The sequence below is a fragment of the Hylaeus anthracinus genome, unplaced genomic scaffold (assembly GCF_026225885.1).
Source record: "Hylaeus anthracinus isolate JK02 unplaced genomic scaffold, UHH_iyHylAnth1.0_haploid 11936, whole genome shotgun sequence".
Taxonomy (NCBI): domain Eukaryota; kingdom Metazoa; phylum Arthropoda; class Insecta; order Hymenoptera; family Colletidae; genus Hylaeus; species Hylaeus anthracinus.
In genome coordinates, this window is record NW_026534291.1 from 7,781 (window position 1) to 30,986 (window position 23,206).

Consider the following 23,206-nt stretch of genomic DNA (forward strand, 5'->3'; position numbering starts at 1 on the left):
TTGATGCGTAGCGGCACGACTTACGCTCTCATACAAAGCGCTCTCGCTGACGTCATCTTACGTCGTACAGCTGTGAACACCGTCGACGGGAGACGTCAGTTCTCGCGAGAGTGGGGGAAGCGGTTCGTCCCTTCGCGGTCGCAGGACCCCACTCTGCGCTATCCCTATCCCCGCTGGTCGCGTTCCATCGCCCGATAACGAACTATTCTCGAGCCTCTTCGGCGGAGTTACTAGCAACGGCGGGAGGGGAGCGGATAACCGATCCTCCGCGAGAGGAGCAAGATTCCAGAAGGGCGCGTCTCTACTCGCTCTCGCTCCGAAATTTTCCGGTACTGGGGTTTCGCGGCGCGATTCAACGGCGGTCACCTGCGTTCGCGGAATCGCTCCCAATTGACGGTCGGATATTATTGGGGTGTTCGGAAAGCTCATGGGATCCCTCCACCGGCCTGTCGATTGACCGGTGGGTAGCCACGCTGCCGCTTCCGCCAGTAGTCGCGAGCAGTCAGTTTGAGGGGTCCTAAACGAGACTCGTGGTAACTCTACCCTGTCGTGTGGTGACTCCGCGACCGTGTACGTAAACGTGGACACGGTCGTGGTCGGGGTCACCACCACTGTTACTCCCGCGACGGTTTCCACAGGCGGAACGGGGGGCTGATCCTTAGGGAGCCTTCGACCCAATAGAGCTTCATATTCTTCAATGAGGCTCGTATATTGAGGAGTCTCTCGTAATAAAGTTAGAATGGACGCGTGGGGTTCGGACACTTCGTCCTTTTTCGAGTCCCATGCCGCCGCGTGGGGCCCAAGTTTCTGCCTAAGATAATGCCGGACAAATCGGTCGGGCACTTCATCCCAGGCGCAGTCCGTATTAATCTCCAAAACGTCAAAAATTACCATAAGGTCGCGGGACTTGTGTCGTTGGAAGAAACTTCGCACCTCCCTACTCACGACCTTCTTTAATTCGCGCACCTCGTCACGACGCGCTCTTTCCGATTCTTGGTCGGATGTATGCGACATGGATAGTGTCGCAATTTCTGGAGTGAATGTTTCTGGAACGCGAAGGAATTTATCCGCGACGAAGAAATTGTCGTTCAGAACCTTGCTAGCGTTCGAAATAAACAGACAGTAAGGTGAGCGGTACGACAAAACAAAGCGGGTCGTCGCGTCTTCCTACCTGTCACTGCAGAATATCTAAACGACACCTGTAACTTTGTCTGTTGTCAAGGAGCAATAACGGTTCAAATCGACTGTCCTTGAAGCGACGAAGCCTAAACTAACGAGAATTCGTCGTTCGAAATATAACGATCGTGTCCCTCGATCAGAGTTTTAAAAAGGGGCCCCACGTGGGTGGCCGGGAAAGCCGCTATTCGACACGCTCGGTGGCACAAATCCGACGGACGAGATTTATTTATTCCTAAAGGAATCTGGGCGCCAGTGCAAAAGCACGCGTCCGTTATCTTCGCCCTTCCGACTGCTCAAACGGAGAGCGGGCTCAGAGGAGGTCAAGAAGACAAAGAAAATAAGGGAAACTCTGATCCACGAAAGTAATTGAGACTTTATTTAGCCGAAAACCCAACAAAGGGGGGGGGGGGAATTCCACGATACACTCACACCGGATTGGAAAAGGGTGTAGCGACTATGCGCTGAAGGGAAACGCGACGCGGAATTCCCAATACAATTCAGAAAACTCGGTGTTACTTAATCCTACGGGGCCTCGCAAGCAGAGAGTCCGCCCTAGAAAAAAATACAACCAAAAAAAGAAAAGGTACGCCGTGAATCAACGGTCTCGCGTTTCGAAGGGAATCTTTCCTTCGAAACGCGGCGCGTTCTCAAACCGCGCAAGGCTACGCGGGAGATACGCGAAACGAACGGAGGGAACTCCAAGGGTTTTCGCTTCCGGGAGTGGTCCTGTCGCGGACGAAAAGTGCTCCGGAGCACACTCACGGACACGCGCACTCGACCCGCGCTCGCACACACACACTCCAGAAAAGAAAACCCCAACGCGTGGGCCCTACCTGGTTGGAGTGGACCTCGGGTCTCCAAAATCCTTGGCTGGATGCCCTGAGTGTATCCTTCCAAAATGGGATACAGTTCCACCACACACGCTCGAAATCAAAACCCCGAATCTCTGCAACTCAATCAGGGAGCTCGCTCGCACGTGTTCGTCGCGATTCGCGTTTCAACCGTTAATTGCCCGCTTTTCGAAATCGCGCTCTTCTCGTCGCCGGCTCGTGGCTCTCCCCACCCAGGAGCTTTAAGGGGCTCCTTACGGTGTGCCACCACCATGGCATCTCCAGACGTCGGTGTCGTTCTCCTTACTTCTGTTACGCGCAGACATTTTCGTTATTTTTCTTGATTTCGTCGGCAGGAATGTGTTCGAGATGGGTTACCGTCCCGAATTCGTTCTAATCGAACACAAACCTAGCCTTTGACGGTAGTTTATTAAATTCATTTTTGAACAAAATACACATTCCCTCCTTGAAATCAACGTCGTCACGCCGCTTCCACCCTGCTGGCAGCGCTGTACCGTGGAAAAATCTTGTAAAATGTAACATGTTTAGTATGTTGTTATGTTTACTGGATTGTAAAATAATAATATGTACGCGCTGCGCCGTGAGAATGTTATGTATCAATTATTATTAAGTGATATGAATGAACTTCCGTTACGCATCACCAGAAAACACGTTTTTGATATAAGCAGTTCGCGTAACACCTCACACCACAGTACAGCGCGTCGCGAAACTTAGCACAGCGCTTCAATCTTCTTTCTCTTTCGCTCCCGTTGGCCGACCGCATGATAACCCATGAAATTAAAGCTCTTGAATTGGATTCAAATCCACTGTCGTTACGGCTGCACTCTGATTCGGCACCTCCGAGAGTGCAGCGCAAGCACTTTGTAAACATCGCACCGAGTTGCGCTCAAAGCAGCGAAGTCAAAATCGCTTTTTCATCGTACAGTCGCGTCGAGCGCGTGAATAGTCCGAGCGAACTATATTTAAGCAGAATTGTGTACCGCGTTAACTCGTTTATATTATTAAAAGTGAGTGGTAGGCAAGGACTAGTTCCTCGTAAAAACAATCTAACTGTGTTCTTAAATTTTTCTAATTATTGAATTCATTTAAAATATTTTAATTTTAAATCAATTGTTTTAATTTTTCTCAAGTGTTGATTATCCGATATTCCGTAATTCATAATTTTTCACGTGTCTGTGTGTGCTTCTCCACTGTCCAGGACATCCGACGACCAACATCCGTGCGTGTCGATACATCGATAAATTTTACAGTAAATCTTGGTGGTGAGTGTTTACTCCAATACAATATTATTATATGTACTTTCACATCATTGTGACCATTCGGAACATTAATAAATGATATTTCAATTCCGGGGAATCCCTAATTGATGTTCTCGGGTGGTATTTCCATTGATCTTTCATATAATATTATTCCGACAATTTTTATTGTATTTCTTTATCATATGAAATCACTGTTGTTCAAATCTGGGATATTAATAAATGATATAATTCATTCCGGGGTAACCCTAGTTAATATCCCAGAAGCGAATAAATATATATATTTTCATTGTTTTCTTCTATACAATTTATGTTCAATTTTATATGAATTAAGTGAAAGAATGAAAGAGTGTGATCTATTATAAATATGTAAATTTCAAGGTCTATTCATTGGTTATTAAAATACACATCAGACAATGATATTTCAATAGTGAAATAGCTTTCAATATTTAATTTAAATTCACCGTTGAATCCGCTCGCATCCTAACCGTCCATCCTATTAAATACGAAAGAGAAATTCACATACGAGCCAGGGCCCGTACGGGACATCGACATAGACAAGTAAAATATATATATATATTTTTTTTTTATTTAAAAATTATTTAAGCTGTGACGCAGGAATCTGTGTCCCACGTCACACTTCTGTCTCCCGTGGCACCTGCGGGGCGAGGGCAGGGGCTGACCGTCTGTAGAGGGTGGCAAGTCCTCTTGATGGTGGCCACATCGGGATCCTTGGGTGGAGGATACTGCGACTGGCGACTTGCCGCGCTCTCGCGAGGACGCGGCGCTGATCACGAGCGCGAGGGGGCCCAAAAATGTGGGCCGCGGGCCACGGATTCTTCCATACATGCGACCACCTCCGCGGCGTGTTCGGGCGAGGAGGGTGCGAGGACCCTCCGGGGTCAGGGTGCCTTCGTGGCGGGCAGAAAAGTTCTGCCCCGTCACAGTGTATAGTAATTTAGTAAAAAGAAAATGCTATTGAAGTCCTGAAACTTTTTGTTCTGACCTTCAAAAAGAAAGAGACACTTGGATCTGATACATAATGTGAAATAAAACAAATTTGTTAGTTACAATATTCAGGCATTATATTCTTAACAATAATCCTTAAACAATAGAGCAACAATAATAAAACAGCGTTTTATATGTACACAATTAACAATCTTCCTCTTATCGTATCAAACATAAAGTTGCATGATTTCCAAGATTGTGTAACCCTTGCACGCATAAATGCCTGTAAAACTTGCGAGTAAAATCTTACATAACATTCATGCTATTTTTCGTACGTTTCCATAGAAAGCAGAAGACCGATCAAAGGAAAGTAGCCCATGAATTCAATGAAAGGATTGCAGATGTTACTCATAATACGAGTAGCATAATATATTTATCAACAGATGAATATATTATATTCATCCATTAGTAATGATTTGTATCGGTACTTTAGTTAATGTTCTAATCCTTTTCTTATAATAATTCGTGTTGCAGAAAAATGCACAGACGTAATGACCTTAAGTTACATTATATTTGCATAAAAATATATTATTAATTTCTCTTAATTGGACCTTATAGTAATAGTGGCAATTATTGTCAATGTTGCCTTCAAACATCCTTCGTTAAAGAATACGCATTAGCCGCTTTATTACGATTAAAAAGATCGCTTTGAACAATAATAATTTTCCTATTCTTGGAACAGATATGTAAATATGTATGCCATGCGAAGAGTCTTATATAGTTCACTGCAAGTGAAAAAATTGATAACAGTTTCAGTGGTCGGATATTCGTAATATCTCTATACGATAAGATTTGTAACTGCTGATAGTAGGTCAGCAACTGGTGGTTCCTTTACTCATAAATCTAGTAGTCGAGAAGAAGAATATGAAGATTTCTAAAGAGATTGTTCCCTTTCTTGATTATTCTTAATTTAGGAACCTGTCTTATAAAATTCATTACAAATTTTGCCATTTGATCTCCTTAAATAACTCAATTTCTTATTTAAAAAAAGAAACAAACAATATTGATGAAAGAATTATACTAATATCAATACTATTCGTTTCCTAATGCTTTTCAACAATAAGCGATCTCTGCACCATTCGGCATCGAGGCTTAAGTTATTATTGATTATTAGTAGGCATATGATAAATTATCAGACATCACGATAAATATAAGATTAGCATAATTAAAATAATAATTGACTAATTTTGGCTTCATATAAATGTAGTTCCTAATTTGCCTATTTTTTCCTGGACTTTTATGCTACTTTTATGCACTAGGGAACATGCGATAATGCATAATTGGTTGTTTTCTTCTCTATCTGTTGTAAAGAAAATATTTCATTTAATTCCGCAGAGGATCCAAGCTTTCTAACGAGAAATCATCGGTATCGATGGAAAGACCTCTGCTAAAACCGTCCTGAAATATCACCATTCTATTAATTAATTATTTTAAATAGGTTTCGAACTTGCACTAAAACGTCAACTGTACCTTCATTTCAAGCAGTTTTTTATCTAAAAGACCAATAGCATTTTCTAACTCCTGTTGGCTGGGATTAGAAATCGTCGTTGTGGCTTCAAATTCACCCATCCCGAACGGATCGTTAAATTCGTTTTTCATATTCATGGATGGCGCAGGATTGAAAGGAATGCTGCCGAATAAATCCTCCTTCACTCCATTTTGACGTCTGGAGTCCTTCGCTTTTGGCGGTGGAGCCACTAGAAATACAATATCAATATATGTTACTGCCTGCTTTAACCATATAAATAATATTACATACACTGCGTATCAAAAGTATACAAACACTTGGATTTTGAAAGTTTCAGTAGCTTAAGACAATTTTTCAATGAAACCAATGATACTGTCATATTCAATACGCCAAAAAACCTCTGAACACCCATTTGCATTTTAATATGCAAAGAATTATCGTTACTTTAGCCAATTTGATTTTTGTACCGTGTCAGAAGTATACGAACATTTGTAATTTGTTCAGAGTTTTCATGCTAATTCTATAACGCCATCTATAATGAAGAGAATATAACAGATATACTGTATATTGTGGAGTGAACGTATACGTTAATGTACATATCGATATAATTATATTTTGGCATTTAGAATTAGACAATAAGGTGTTTATACAGTTTGAGCAGTCCCTACTGAATTCAGAATTCCATTAAAGTATGTTAAATATACGTTATTAATATATGACTTCAGGTATAAATTTTCATAAAATGTAGCTAAACTAATGTGTTTAATGTATTGGAAACAAAATTTAAGCTTCGCTTATATTGGAGCTAAGTAAAGAATTTAATTCATACAGAACGTACTTAACGTTACGAGCTGTGAAATGAAAGTAACTTCTTCAAATACGGTAATCGTAAATTTAAAGCAATTCAATTGATTGTTTTGTATAAAGAGTGGCACCTGGATGATTGATTGCCACATAAATATTCGTGAACACTTCTATAAGAAAAAAATTTTCTTTTGAGACAATTGAAACCTACGTAATCTAACGTTTGCCACAATACTTATTTCTATAACGTTATCGAAATTCATAAGTCCCAACTATATTTATTTTCTTTAACATGTTACCTTCAAAATTATGTTATTTACTTCCATAGTAAAAAGCCTTGTCACTGACATGTAGGTGACGTGGCGATAAACGTGTTAAGACACTAAAAGCTCAAAAATCCAATTTTTATACGCAGAGTATATTGTACGTAAATATTGGCGAAAAATCTAACACAATGGAGGAGGACTTGTAGTGCCATTGCTTTGTGAGAAGAAGTTCGAATTAGAGGATATTTGACCATTCAGAAGAGAACTGTGATTAGTTTGATGATTCGTGATGCCATTCACCGCGCTTTCGAATGCTCTCGGATTGAAATCTTCTTCAAATTCGTCCATTAGAAGTCCCTCTAGCTTGGTACCAACTGACGGCTTTTGAGCAGGCTCGCTTCTGTTCACGTAAAATTAATCCGTTATCAAATAACCATCGAATATTTTGAGAAAGGGTAGTGAATCTTTCTACGTACGTCATAAAGTTGTCATCGAATGTTTTTTCAAAATTTCTTGGAGGAACTGGTGGGGGTTGTTGCGACCCATTGGGTGTATTTCCATTACTGTCGCTGTTCGTGCCAGAAGAAAACTTGTTACTGGTTCCATTTACCTGCGTTGTTTCGCTTGATGCACCAGGCACGTGCAGGATATCCGGAAGATTATGTTGCGATAAGTAAGCTGATACGTCAGCCTAAAACAGGAACATTTATGAAACAGTGCTACTTAAGATTTAAATATACTATGTACAGTGCATAGGAAATTAACCCTTTTCACTATGTCATCTCTGGAGCGATAAAACTGTTTCTCTTTATAACTTTTAAGTCATATGTTACACTTCATATAGTTAATAAAACAAATTAGTAGGACACGGTATTATTTAAAAAATGCTTTGCTAAGCATGTTTATGTAGAATGTGTACAAAAATGGAGAAATCATATATACAGTGTCACGCCTAAATCAGCCCATCTAAATATCTCTTCCAACTGTGATGATACAAAAAATATTTTACATATAATTTGAAAGGTATGGAGGGACTGCAATCATTTTTTTTTCTTACTATTTCTTTTCTTGGAAGTTTTCAAGATCATCTATGTTTTATCATTTATAAATGCATATTTTTCTCTATCGCATTACGTAACTGACATTAAAATACGATCAGATATGTATAACAATATAATATATATATTATAAACATATATTCTGTTGCGAATATTAGATAAATATGTGTTTTATCTACGGAAAAAAAATATTCTGTTGCGAATATTAAGTAATGACTGTATACCCAGATAGCACAGGAACAGGAACGTCTTATATACGTCCATCGAACGTCCGGTGCTGGACATTTCCAGAACGTTTTCTGTACGTCCATGGGACGTCCGGTGCTGGACATTCCCAGAACGTTCTCTGTACGTTCTCTGTACGTCTATGGGACGTCCGGTGATATCTGGGATAATAATATTAATTAATTAATTAATTAATTAATTAATTAATTAATATTAATTTACAATTGTAAATAGTGTATTTTATATTCGGAAAAAATATTCTGTTCTACATATTGAATAAATATTATATTCTAAATAATATTTAATATAAATAATATTAATAAATAATATTTATTTTGTTTAAAAAAAAGTATTTTTCCCTAAATCTAGAAAGTTCAGAGCGGACATCCCTGGGACGTACAAAATTTAGGTCCCATGGACGTTCGTAGGACGTTCCGGGCGGACGTCCATGGAACGTACAGAATTTACATCCCATGGACGTCCTAAGGACGTCCGGAAATGGACGTCGATGTTTGGACGTAAACTGGACATAAAATGGACGTCCATGGGATGTCCGATGCTATCTGGGATAATATTAAACATAAAAATTGAAATATCTTACTCGAAAAATCGAATTGTAAATGTAAACATGTTTCGATTGGAACAGATATTCAGATGGCCTGGTTTAGGCCTAATACTTTGTATATTGAAAGAAACCTGGAAAATCCATAATATGAGACATCAAAACCATAAAAGTTAAATCAGAGCTGACCAAGAACAAACTATGAAAATAATTGTAGTCCAAAGGATTAAACGAATTATTAAAACAAAATTAATCGGCAATAGTTTGAGTCGTCTTTAGATAAATAGTGATAAATTGACTTGCAATAATCTCATCAACCAAGGACTAAATTAATACAATCGTTAGTCACACTAAAGACATTGTACACGACTCTATAGGAAGCTAATTATTATCATAACGTCTAATACGTTGCGACAACGAATGATTTCAATACTATCATTTTCATGCTAACAGTCTATATCCCGTATCCTTTATCATAGACAAAATTGTAAAGTGTCTGGATATTAAAATTACCCATCGTAAGTGGAGAACTTCATGCTTTACATTTTACATCTACTAACTGAATTGGGATCCATTGAACTAACCGATCCTTTGATAGCAGCAATGTCCTGCAGCCGCTGACGATATACGTTATTCTCGTGTTCCAATCGCTTGATTTTTTGTTGTAAAATCATATGTCGCCTCTGCGTTTCCAGATCTTTTCCAGAGGTCTCCAAAAACCGTTGGTACGCTAAATCGAAGGCTTGACCAATGGTCAGGGTGATTTCCTCGGCCAATTTATCGCTAACGAATACGAAGCACGTGTGCTTATCCGCGTCTTCTTCTTTCGCGATAAAGCTGAAGAACTTCTTCTCACCTTTGTCATCAGCACAGTACGATATTCTGTGCAGTGGATACTGATGCATAATCCGCTGAAAAAGAGAACGCTCCTTTAGAGCCGGATACGTGCACATGCTTTTATGTGGAATATCAGTTAAAGGAATAGAATTCAAGCATCTTTTTTAACCGACTTCGAAATGGAGGAGGTAACTCAATTCGACATGTATATTTTTCTCTTTTTATGTATATTAATGATTACGCCCAGACGGCTTGACCAATCGGGATGAAACCTATTGCATCTTGTAGAAAATGTCTCCGGGGTGGTCCCGTTACCAAACAACTTTGGGATTTCTCATTTTTTACCCGTTTTTTTTTGCAAAAAAAAAAACGAAAAATTTTGTATTGCTTCTTATTCCGAAACGAATTGACCAATTGGATTGAATCTTCTTGCATCTGGTAGGGCTTCGTTGGGTCTTAAAAGCTTAAAAAGACATTTGACCTACTTCCATTTTTTACTACTTTATTGCACTTTTCATCGAAAATGGTACTATTTCCCGTATGTTCGGCCCGAATTTGATAAAATCGATGAAACACTTTACATTTTGCTGCCGGACTCGTTTTCGAGGTAATCACTTTCCAAAAATGATTTTTCTTATTGTTTATAACTTATTGTTATTGCGAAATTTCTATTCTTTTATGTAACTCGGCAAGGAATTAACCGATTGCGATGGAGCCTTCCGCATTTCATGATAGATGAATTCGTGATGTTCCCATTTGCAACAATTTATGGACACTTTCATTGTTTATAAAACCATTGTTGGTGCAAAATTGCTATGTTCTGATGTAGCTCGACAAGGAATTTACCAAACGCAATCAATCCTTTCACATTTAGTTGCACATGCATTCCTGATAATCCCATTTGCAACTATACAGGGTGTCTCAAAAATGTTGGATGTCCTTGAATGGGATATTTCAGGGGGTGATTTGAAACAACGTTTTGATAGCGAAAATGTTGTTCGAGGTTTCGTTAAGGAGATATTTTTCAGAAAACCCCGACCAATCAGAGCGCGAGTTTCGGTTTCTGTAATAATATCCCCTTACCGAAGCCTCGAATACCATTTTCGCTAAGGAAAAATTGTTTCAAATCACCACCCCACCCGCCCCGGAACCACCCCTTTCAAAATCCTCCAACGTTTTTGGGTCATCCTGTATATTGCTCATAACTATTGTTATTGCATGAAACCTATTGGTTATAGATTGCCACTAAAAAGAGTGAAATAAAATAATTTTTGGAAAAAAAATATAACCGACTTCGAAAAAATATTAAAATTGCACTAAAAAGTATGAAATAATTTCTATTTCATTTACATTAAATGATATTCAATAATATATTAAATTTCTATTTCCTTTATATTAAATTATGTTAAATAATCTTTTCGTAGTGGGCGCAAAATTACAAATTACCATTGAGTTGCGTCCCAGTTACCATAGCAGTAAGACGTGTTTAGATACAACGGCAATTTTGCGAGTTCCAAACCCGAAATACTGTCCGCATGTTAGTGACTGTGTCATCCCCAATTCCATAATCGAAGACGCATTCAAAAGCAATAACATTAAACTTTGCTCAAAAATATCACATTTTAAAGCAGAGCTAACAGACCAGACCTTTCCCACATACTAAGTTTTCGGCGACAAGTGTATATAAATCCGGATGATTCCAAAAAGATACCAAGCTCGTTTACTATTAATCTCGAAGATACCATATATAAAATATTTACAACCACAGACAAACTGATCTGCTTCGGGTGCCAACAGGAAGGACACGTTGCCAAACAGTGCCCACATAATACCAACAATATTGAAATCATCACTCAGACAGATATAAACCAGAATCCCCACACATCAAATAATACCCTAGACCTCCCAAAAGACAAAACAGACAACATAGAGACTAAAATGGAGGAGCCACAGACTAACAAATCCGGTATGGAAAGACCCTTATCGATATCATCAGATGAAACTTCAAGTCACCTTGTAAAACTAACCGACCTAAACTTCAAACCACCATCATGGATTTTGTTTATTAAAAAAACAACTATCCCAGATCCAACCAAAAAAAGCCCAAAAGACTCTCATCACCGAACCCCACAACAAGAAGAATAGATGAAATGCTGGAACCAGCCAGAAAAGACATCGACAATGCAAACAATAACTACATACTAAATTATGCTCAATTAAAAAGTTTTTTAGAAAATGCCTTCGGTTCACCAAATCCAATCGAAATCGCCAAAACATATACGGAGAACATCATAGCCTTGATAGAAATGCTAAAAAAAATTTATCCGTCACTCAAGGAACGAAGCATCAAAAATAGAATACATAGACTATGCAAGAAACTCCACCCCAAAACACTTGAAATCACCACTACTGACTGGTCATCCGACACTGAAAACGAAACACTTTAATCAATCATATTCTAAACCAAACTCTCTATTAACAGATACACACTATGAAACCGATAATTCAGTGGAACATAAATGGGTATTACACGCACTATGAACAACTACAGCTTATCATAAACCAACACAACCCAACCATTATTTGCCTACAAGAAACCAACTTCAAGAAATCCCACCATCCAACTTTAAAAGGCTACTCCACCTTTACAAAAAACAGAACTAACGAAAACTACTCAAGCGGAGGAGTACTCATAACTACTTCAGATAAATTTAAAGCCACCGAGATACCACTAAGGACAAATTTAGAAGCAATAGCAATTTCTACTGCACTCCCGAGCAAATTACACATCTGCAACATATACATCCCAAATAGTCACGCTTTGAAATTGACAGATTTACAAGACCTAATAAATCAAATACCATCACCCTTACTGTTAGTAGGGGACTTCAATAGCCATAACCTCCTCTGGGGATCATACAAAACAGACGTTCGAGGAAAAACAGTAGAAAAACTTTTAGAGGACCCAAACCTAATTCTACTTAACACAGGAAATCCAACACACTTTTCCGTAAGTAGAGGCACCTTCAGCTCAATAGATCTATCAATATGTAGCAATAGACTAATCCCAAATATAGAATGGAAAGTCCTAGAGAACCTTCACAACAGCGATCATTTTCCCGTAAAAATAACATATGAAGATCACATCTCTTTGACGCTAAAATACCACACCCCAAATGGAACCTTAAAAGACTGGCACATATACTAAGAATCAATCACTAGACAGCTTACACACGAAGACCTAGAATACGACATTAATACGCATACTATCAACAAATTAACAAACTCACTCGAAACAATCATTAACACTGCAGCAGAAGAAGCCTCCGGACAAATTAAACCAAAAATTAACAGAAGACGAACAATACCATGGTGGAACGAAGACTGTCAGAAGGCTTTGAACAAAAGCCACCACTCATTTAACACAGCTAAAAAGAAACCCACCACAGAAAATCTAATTAATTTCAAAAAATGTCGTACCGCCTTTCGTAAAACTATTAAACAAAGTAAAAAGCAATCATGGGAAACATACATATCAAGCATCACAAATCAAACGTCAACAACTGAAGTGTGGAAGAAAATAAAAAGCATCGATGGAAAAGCACTCACTACAGAAATTCAATTTCTTAATCTAGGCGATGGAAAAACTGTAACCAACTCGAAAGACATAGCCAATACACTCTCAGAAACTTTCCAACAAAATTCAATCAAAAACAACTACAATACACCAACTGAGAAAAAGGAAAAACCACCAGACATCACAAACACGTCCCATTATAGCAAAAAGTCAAAAAAAGATACCAACGACCATATATTAAATGCAAAAATAACAATAGAAGAACTAAATAACACACTCCTAACAACAAAAAACTCCTCTCCAGGCCTGAATAATATACCAAATAAATTTCTAAAACAACTCCCTCCGATTGGAAAAAACAACCTCCTCAAAATATTTAACGGAATATGGACCCACCAAGTCTTTCCAGACAAATCGAGAAATGCTATAGTCATACCTATATTGAAACCAAACAAAAACAAACATAAAACAGGAAGTTACCGACCCATAGCACTAACGAACACAATGTGTAAAATCATAGAAAAGATAGTCAATGCAAGACTAAGATGGTTTCTAGAATCAAACAACATTCTGGCATCATACCAATACGGCTTCCGCCAGTACCGTTCGACTTCGGATGTACTCATCAACATAGAAACCAGCATATGTGACATATTCGTAAAAAACGAGCACCTTGGACTAGTCTGTTTAGACATAGAAAAGGCATACAATACGATACAGAGACCCAAAATCATTGAAACATTAACCGAAGCAAAAATAAATGGACACATGTTGGCCTTCATAAAGAACTTTCTTAAAAATAGATCAATCCAAGTCAGAGTCAACAGCACACTCTCTAAGCCGACTGAAATATTCAACGGAGTATCACAAGGATCTGTAATCAGCGTAACACTATTTTTAATAGGAATAAATAACATTGCTACAAACATAAAACCACCTGTACAGGTTAATCTTTTCGCAGATGACCTTACGATATCCTGCAGCGGGAAAAATATAAATACTGTTACAGAACTTCTACAGTCAAGCATAAATAGCCTCCAGAAATGGTCGGACGAATCAGGCCTCAAATTTTCTCCTCACAAAACACAATATATCATATTCACGAGAAAACGCCACCAACATCATAACCTATCACAAATTTACCTGAATAACACAACAATAAAATTGGTACAACACATAAAACTACTTGGTCTCATCTTTGATAAGAGTCAAATTATATCTCTCATGGATACCACACATGAATCACCTAAAAAAAATATGCGGACAACGACTAAACATCATCAAAGTTATATCCAATATCAACTGGGGAGCAGATCAAGAAACCATCCAAAAAACATATCAAGCTCTAATTAGATTCAAAATAGACTATGGATCAATAATTTACAATTCAGCCAAACCCTCTATATTGAAACAAATTGAAACCATCCATAACATAGCTCTAAGATTAGCCACTGAAAGTTATCGTACAAGCCCAATTAACAGCATATTGTTCGAAACAAAAGAAACCTTCCTGCGACAAAGAAGAAAGCTCCTAAGCCTTAAATACGTAATCAAAATTTCTTCCACTCCAAATAACCCGACTTTCAACAACGTATTCACTGACAGATACTCCCATCTGTACGAAAAAAGACCTAACTCCATAACACCATTCTACATCCGAATCACAAAATATCCAAATTTCCCCGAAATAAAGACAACGCCAATTATTGAACGCAATTACGGTAAAATAGCACCTTGGACTCTCAAAACCCCGCAAGTCAACACGGAACTTGCAGAAACCCCTAAAGACCATAAAAGTTACATCAAACACAAGGCAAGATTTCTTGAACTAAACAACCAATACATACTCTACAACAAAATATATACCGATGCATCAAAAACTGACCAAAGAGTAGGATTCGCCTTCGTCACCAACAATGAAGTCACCAAACGACTCCCCAAAGCAACATCAATATTTACAGCTGAATCATACGCCATCCTAGATGCTCTTCATTACACCTACACAAGTAGCCACCAATATCATGTTATCTACACAGATTCAATGAGTGTAGTTACCGCTATGAAGAACACACATACTAAACACAAACATGAAAACATAAAAGCCATACAAGAAACCTGCTCAGAACTATCCGACAATGGTAAATACATAATCCTCATCTGGATCCCATCCCATCAAGGAATCGCCGGAAATGAAAAAGCCGACGTCTCAGCGAAAGAAGCAATCTCCATCCCTCCAAATGAAATTAGAAAACCCATCCCTAATCAAGACATCCTAAATTCGACACAAACTATAGCAAGAGAAGAATGGAACAAACTGTGGACCTCCACTCAAAGAACCAAAATCCACGAGATAGTGCAAGATTTCTATCAACCAATACCCATTCACAACTTAAACAAAAAAGAAAGAGTAATCATGACTAGACTCAGAGCAGGTCACTCTAAAATAACACATCAATACTTATTAAAGATAACAGATCCTCCACAATGCAACCTCTGCAACAAAAGAACAACAATAAATCACCTACTATTTGAATGCCGAAGATACGATGTCGAAAGAAGAAAATACAAATTAAAACCAGACTCGGCCCTAACTTCTGAGGACCATGTTCATAACACCATCCAATATTTGAGAGACACCAACTTATTCCAGAAAATATAGAACATTTTTGTCGCTAATGACCTTGCAGTCGATGCGACGTAAAGCACTTATTTAAAAAAAAAATTACCAAATTTGATTTAACTTTCTGTCGGAGGGACAAAACTTATGCCCTTAAATTATTGCTATCACCATATCTACTTTAGAGAACTTAAGTCGGTTATATTTTTTTTTTTTCAAAAATTATTTTATCAGTTCTTGCAATGTATGTATAAAGTTTTTGACTCAAGAGATTCAAATCACTGAATTGTTTCCGTTATTTATTTTTTGCTGTATTATGCGTTGATAAAACTGTTTGAGAAGATTAATCGTTGGACTTTCCAGAAAAATTTTTAGTGATAATTAATTGATAAACTAAAATATTTTAATAAATAGTATAAAAATAAATATTACCTCTATGAACTCTATATTCAATCCTTTATAACTCTGATTTAAGGAGATATACTTATTTATAATTCTGGTACATTACAGTACCAACCTTCTAAGTCCACAACCTGATCTCTATTACAGTGTACTTCTACACATAACCCACGTAAGTCTCAACCTGATGGGCATTATATGCAACACAATATTTTGCTTATTGTTATTCTTCTACAATTATTATAACTATTTGTTATGCTTGCAATCTGTTAGAAGAATAATAATACTAACAAGCAAAATTTGATGTCTATTGATCTTCGTATATAGTTAAATTGTAAGCTTGTGAGCTTACGCTATCGCAGGCGCTCCACGGCATACTCGCGCTCTGATTGGTCGGGGGTTTCTGAAAAATATCTCCTTAACGAAACCTCGAACAACATTTTCGCTATCAAAACGTTGTTTCAAATCACCCCCTGAAATATCCCATTCAAGGACATCCAACATTTTTGAGACACCCTGTATAGTTGCAAATGGGATTATCAGGAATGCATGTGCAACTAAATGTGAAAGGATTGATTGCGTTTGGTAAATTCCTTGTCGAGCTACATCAGAACATAGCAATTTTGCACCAACAATGGTTTTATAAACAATGAAAGTGTCCATAAATTGTTGCAAATGGGAACATCACGAATTCATCTATCATGAAATGCGGAAGGCTCCATCGCAATCGGTTAATTCCTTGCCGAGTTACATAAAAGAATAGAAATTTCGCAATAACAATAAGTTATAAACAATAAGAAAAATCATTTTTGGAAAGTGATTACCTCGAAAACGAGTCCGGCAGCAAAATGTAAAGTGTTTCATCGATTTTATCAAATTCGGGCCGAACATACGGGAAATAGTACCATTTTCGATGAAAAGTGCAATAAAGTAGTAAAAAATGGAAGTAGGTCAAATGTCTTTTTAAGCTTTTAAGACCCAACGAAGCCCTACCAGATGCAAGAAGATTCAATCCAATTGGTCAATTCGTTTCGGAATAAGAAGCAATACAAAATTTTTCGTTTTTTTTTTGCAAAAAAAAAACGGGTAAAAAATGAGAAATCCCAAAGTTGTTTGGTAACGGGACCACCCCGGAGACATTTTCTACAAGATGCAATAGGTTTCATCCCGATTGGTCAAGCCGTCTGGGCGTAATCGAGTAATATACATAAAAAATATATATATATATATGTATATACATGTCGAATTGAGTAACCTCCTCCTTTTCGAAGTCGGTTAAAAACCAGGTAGATCTAGTGTTACATCTCAAGATTATAGTACATATAATAGTAATCTTCTAATACCTTTGGTGCTGTCTTCGTTTTCGGTTCTTGAATGGCAACCCCATCTATACTTATCGTCAGCTCTACTTTTGGAGTTTTCGTCCCCTCGCTCTTCCTCAGTTGTTGATTAAATTTTAACTTGCAGATCGCTTCTTTGACCACTTCGATTCCCTTTGGCTGATCCACTTCCGTGCTGCCCAAGTACTGAAATAATGTATGTATGAACAACAGTGAAGAAATAATCAAATTACACTACGTGACAAACAAAATTTGTCTGTGCATTCCTTATAGAATTATACAGTTGAATTTTGAAATATTGATGCGTTATATCAAAATTTCGAAGTAAGATTTATCCGAAGTAGATAGTAAAACTAGGTGTACTTCATTAATTTTATGTACCGAATCTAGATTTGAATTGAGAATTTGTTTAATAAAAATAAAATGTTTTAATTTAATAAAAAGAAACTCGAACAGTATAGCGTAAAGTAAAATTTTAATTAATACAATACCTTTGTAATTACGACATTTAAATGAACAAATGTATAGTTATAAGCTTGTTTTTAATGTCCAGTTTCTAGATTTTTCGTTTTTTCTTAATTTTAGAATTAAATTCTTAATATTTTAAAGTATAATAAAAAAATATTTGGCATTAAAAATGTCTTCAATTCAACTTCAAATAGTAAAAGGTACATCATTCTTTTATATCTAAATTGAATTATACGGGGTGTCCCTAATTTAAGTGTCAAAACTTTGGGAGCATGTAGGGTATCGATAAGCTAAGAAATAAGTCCTTTAGAAATTTGCTCGGTTTTGCTCCGTTTTGGAGAAAATCGTAAAAAAGAATCAAGAAGTTTTCGTCTTTCCTCTCATTTATTTACACTTACTTATTTTGTTATCACTTATTTGATGCAGACATTGTTCATAATGATAACCTCTTGTTACAATGCATGCATTCCATCTACTAGTTATCGCTGGAGTTGCAGCTTGACACTGCTCTCGAGATATTTGTTGTACTGCAGCCACGATTCGGCTTCTCGAGTTAATTGGTATCAACTAAATTTTCTATTTCAAAACTCCAAACAAATATAAACGCTTGATCTTATCCTGTACATTTTTTTTTGTTTGGAATTTCAAAGCAGAAAATTTAGTTGATACCAATTAACTCGAGAGAATAACTGAGAAGCCGAATCGTGGCTGCAGTGTTGTCAAGCTACGATTCCACCGGTAACTACACTGCTTCAAACAATTAGTGGGACACTTTTTCAAACCGTCGCACAGTGCGGAATAAGTGGACAAAATTCAATATTAGTATATATCACAATGTGAGGCAGATTTCTATCCTATAAAATATGTGTCAGCGTGGAAATTGTTATAAATAATCATGTATCAATCATTTGTATCCATAATACAATCTTTATCTTCGAACAAACATACAGACAAAACGGCAAAAAATATCCTGAGTTCTCACATATTTGGATAGATTATTTGTTATATTTTAAGAAACTTATAAGTTTTCTTCCAAATACTTGCAACGTTCGGTTTTATATAATTTTTAATAAGGGACCGTACTGTTGATGTAGGGTCGCAATTGGAAGTTAAAAATTCTAATTGAATTGATTTATGGATTTCTATAAAAATTATTTTTCACATCCTCAACCAAAATGAAGCATAGTATATTAAATAACATATGGGTGCAACTTCTATTATTTATGAGACAAAAATTCCTAAAGAATTCGAAATATAGTCTACTAAAGCGACAATTTTACAATATTACAACATTTTCCTGAATGATAATCATAAACTCATATATACCGTTGGATTCAGAATAAAAAAACGCTTTTACTGATCCAGAAATAAATCAAAATTTTCACAAATTTCGAGGAAAGGGGGAGGATTTAAAAAAATGTTTTTTTTTTTAAATTTTGTTGGTATTGGTTTATAGGCCTCTAAAAACAGTGTAATGTTTGCTTGAACATTTTTTGAAATCTCTAATCGTTTCCGAGCAAAAGTAAAAGGAGCGATTCGGATAAAAGGGTTAATTTCTCCCTCAAAACGCAAAATTCACACGTACTGAGGATGGTGTAATTCATAAGAAGGTCCCACAAACAAGTATACAAAGTTTCATCAAAATCGGGGTTTGTTAATTTTTTGTTAATTTTGTTGTGATTTTATTAATGTTTATGATTAATTTTAATTTTTTTTGTGAATAAATAGCAATATATTTATATTAGTAATGAAATTTTGATTTTTGTCCACAATTTTGCTATTTGTCCGCATTGTGCGTCGTAACTATGGGAGTTTTCAACCGATTGAAATGAAACTGCGTGAGGAGTACTTTTGAAGTGTCCCGTAAGCGTGTGTAAAGTTGCATTGGCGAGGATTGACGCAAAGGGGTTAATTCACCTCCTTAAGTGGGGGGGGGGGGGCGTCGAAAAACGTCACTTTTGAAGGTGCCAGGAGTAATGGAAAGGGTTAAAAAAATTAAAAAAACCTTTGGGGCGACTCTCCTTGATGCCCTCTACAAAATGCACCCCTTGAAATCTCTCTCGGACAAACCCACCCCCCAAAATCTCCCACCCCACTAAAATCCACAATTTTTGGACGACGGTTTCGATTTTGGGCTCAATGCATTCTCTGAACTTCCCTGATCCAGAAAATGCTATCAGGCATACCGAGCACCCCATAGGCACCCTTCGGGGGGGTGGAGCAGCTCGCAAATTTTCAACCTCCTTCGTAAGGGAGCACTTCCACACATCGGAGGGCAATGAAATTCACCATATTTGTTCTCGATATGTTAAGGATGAATGCCGAAAAGGTCCCGTTTCGAAAACTATCCCCGAAGCTGAAGGGAGGGGGGCAGAGGTAGGGGTGGTCCACCCCCAAGTGTAAGGGTTGGAACGTTGTCACGTTGCGTGGATTACATGTCCAACAGTACAGGGCATCGGAATGACACAGTTTTGATGTCTTTTTCCCGCGTAATAAAATACGAAAATGTCGATTTTTTTTAAAAACTCGCTTCCAACTTGAGGCCCATCTGCTGGGTGAACGAGTAACCCCACGTCAACGCCGTTCGTGGATTCGGACGCGCGAATGCTTTATTAACAGATCCCCCAAAAATTAGATTTTTTTAACCACGCTTTCGTTTTCAAATCGGAGCAGATTTGAAAAAGTAGTAAGTGAGCCGGCATTCAGAAGCGGAGCGAGGGCCTGCACGCGTACGTGGTCAGACCAGACCGGACTCCAATTTAATGTGGGCTGACCACGTACGGGTGCAGCCCCTCGCTCAATTCTGTATGTCGGCTCCGTCAGGCCCATTTACTACTTACAACCATGCACAGGTCTTAATAATAAATAGTGATAAAATTAATAAGTAACAATACCAATCATTTCCCCGAGTCCATTCGACGTTCGAGCACGTGTAGGAAATACCACCGAACGCTCCGCTGTGGGAAACATACATTCGAAAGGTAATAGAATCCATCAAGTAGTAAGTAAAAAACTTAAAATTTTCATAAACAGTAATCGCAAGAGTACAGTAAATCAAAAGATCAGGATCCCGTCCAGACGCGAGTCGTTTAAGAGAGGCGGGGGATAAAAGCAGGCAGTATTTGAGCGAACTGGGTGACAGATTTTTCAAATCTGGAATCCAGGACGTGACAATACAAGAAACCGACACCGTGGAATCCCGGATAAAAAACGATTTACTGGGCGAAAAAGAAAACGTAATTTTTTTAAAAATCGATTCTCTAGGAAAAGTGAATCGAACATATTATTTTATCAGCCATCCAAGCCTAAGCAAAGAACAGACCTCTGATATTGTGAAAAATAAAACAGGGAAAACTTGTTTTATCGATTTTGAAATTGTTTTTAATAAATTACATAAAATTGTATCGTGTAAGAACTGCGGTGGAACTCTGACGTTTCCAAAAACAGCTACTCAGAGACTAGGGTTTAAACTGACAGTTGAGTGTCAAAGTTAATAAAAGATTCGCGCGATTCCAAATTCTAGACTTATTGGAAAAAGAATAATTATGAAATTAACAAAAGAAGTGTATTAGCTACGCGCATGATAGAGCATGGTGTAATTGAGTTGAACACTTTTTGTGCAATTACGAACCTTCCACCGACTATCAAAAACAAGTTATGATATCCATGTGAAAAATCTTTGTAAAGCTACCAAAGCAATTTCGTTGTAATTCCAAAAGAATTGTACGTTTCTGGAGATGGTACATGGAGGATTTACATCCTTACAGGGTATCAGAATCCTCAATGGAAATTACAGTGGGTTAGTTTTAGATGTGAACACAAAAAATGTATATTGCCAAGAATGCGTCAGCTGGAAAACAAGAATGGACACTGCTGCTTATAAAGAATGGAATGATTATCACATCATCAAATGCCGAGTGAACCGCCATGGCAGCTCTGGAAAGATGGAAGTTGATGGTATTTTGGAAATGTTTCACCGATCTGAAGAAAGGCAATAGTGTCAAATATTTGAAACACATAGGGGGCGTTGACAGCGAGACATTTACTGCGATACAAAATGCAAGGCCATACGGTGAAAAGTTCCCTGTAGAGAAAAAGGAATGCGTCATATCCAGAAGAGAATAGGGATTCGACTGCGCAACAAAAAGAAGGAATTTGCTGGAAAGAAACTGAGTGATGGTAAAATGCTTAGTTACGCAGGAAGGCTTACGGGCAAATTAATTGATGAGCTCATAGTATTTTATGGAAATGCCATTCGTGTTCAACCCAGTGCAATCAAAGACATGAGAGATGCTATTTGCGCAACATGTTATCATAAGTTGTCAACAGATTTGAAACCACAGCATTTTTATTGCCCAGAAGGCAAAAATTCATGGTACGGATGGCAAAGAGCAAAGACTTACGATAATTTACAAAATTTTTACCATAAAAATCCCATACCAGATGTTGTGATGGACGTGATAAAGCCAATTTATGAAGTTCTGAGCAATGAAAATCTGCTTCATAGGTGCTTAGAAGGATTTACACAAAATTAAAATGGAAGTGTAAATAATGTGATTTGGAAGTTGCCACTGAAGAAGTCATTTAGTGGAATTGAAGTCCTCATGTGTAGCACATCTAGAGTATCTCTTACTTGTAAAATTGCGATTCCAACCTAACCTGAAACTTCTTTCATTAATATCTCATCACACCTGCAATATTTTTTAAATTTAAAGGTATTTTGCTGATATAAATCGCATATAAGCTATCGAATAAAACCATAATCAATAAAATCAGTCCACATACAACAACGATATCGTCTTATACATTTCCAGTCGATTTTTTGTAAACACTTACAAGTCAATAGGAGCTAAGGCTTTGAGTATATGTATAGAAGCCTGGCCACGCCAAGCATTTGACTTCCAGGCGGCAGTGATCTAGACAAATTAAACAGTCTCCGTTTGTGGATCTTTATTTTACCGCCATAGTGCGGAGCAATCACTTTGCATGAGTTGTCATTAGGGTCTTAACGTCAGCACTGTTGAGCTGCGCATAGTTGAAAAGCACTAAATTTTACATCGTGTTACGTAGTGTCGCCTTTGCACTTTGCTGGAAAGGAGTTTCATTTCGATTTCACATCTTTTTCTACTTTCTTGTAGTTTTTTATGGAGTACATAGCTACATCATGTTTTAATGAAGAAACGAGGATTCTACTTGACATCATGCGAAGATTCGACATTGAACCTGGTTTAAATACCGAAAAAATCTTCCAGTGCCAAGATGAAATGAGGGTACGATATAATGAGAAGGGT

At 37.5% G+C, this 23,206-nt stretch overlaps 1 protein-coding gene across 1 annotated transcript; it reads right to left on the reverse strand.

The window, feature by feature from the left end:
* Nucleotides 1-4,345: 4,345 nt before the first annotated feature.
* On the reverse strand, nt 4,346-22,880 carry LOC128896660 (PTB domain-containing engulfment adapter protein 1-like). Its single transcript, XM_054160018.1, has 7 exons — nt 22,875-22,880; nt 17,451-17,681; nt 9,262-9,588; nt 7,309-7,523; nt 7,018-7,232; nt 5,765-5,991; nt 4,346-5,692 (listed from the first exon to the last, which is right to left on the reverse strand). Exons 1-7 carry the CDS (start codon nt 22,878-22,880, stop codon nt 5,618-5,620), a joined length of 1,296 nt encoding a protein of 431 aa, XP_054015993.1. The 3' UTR covers nt 4,346-5,617.
* Nucleotides 22,881-23,206: the final 326 nt, after the last annotated feature.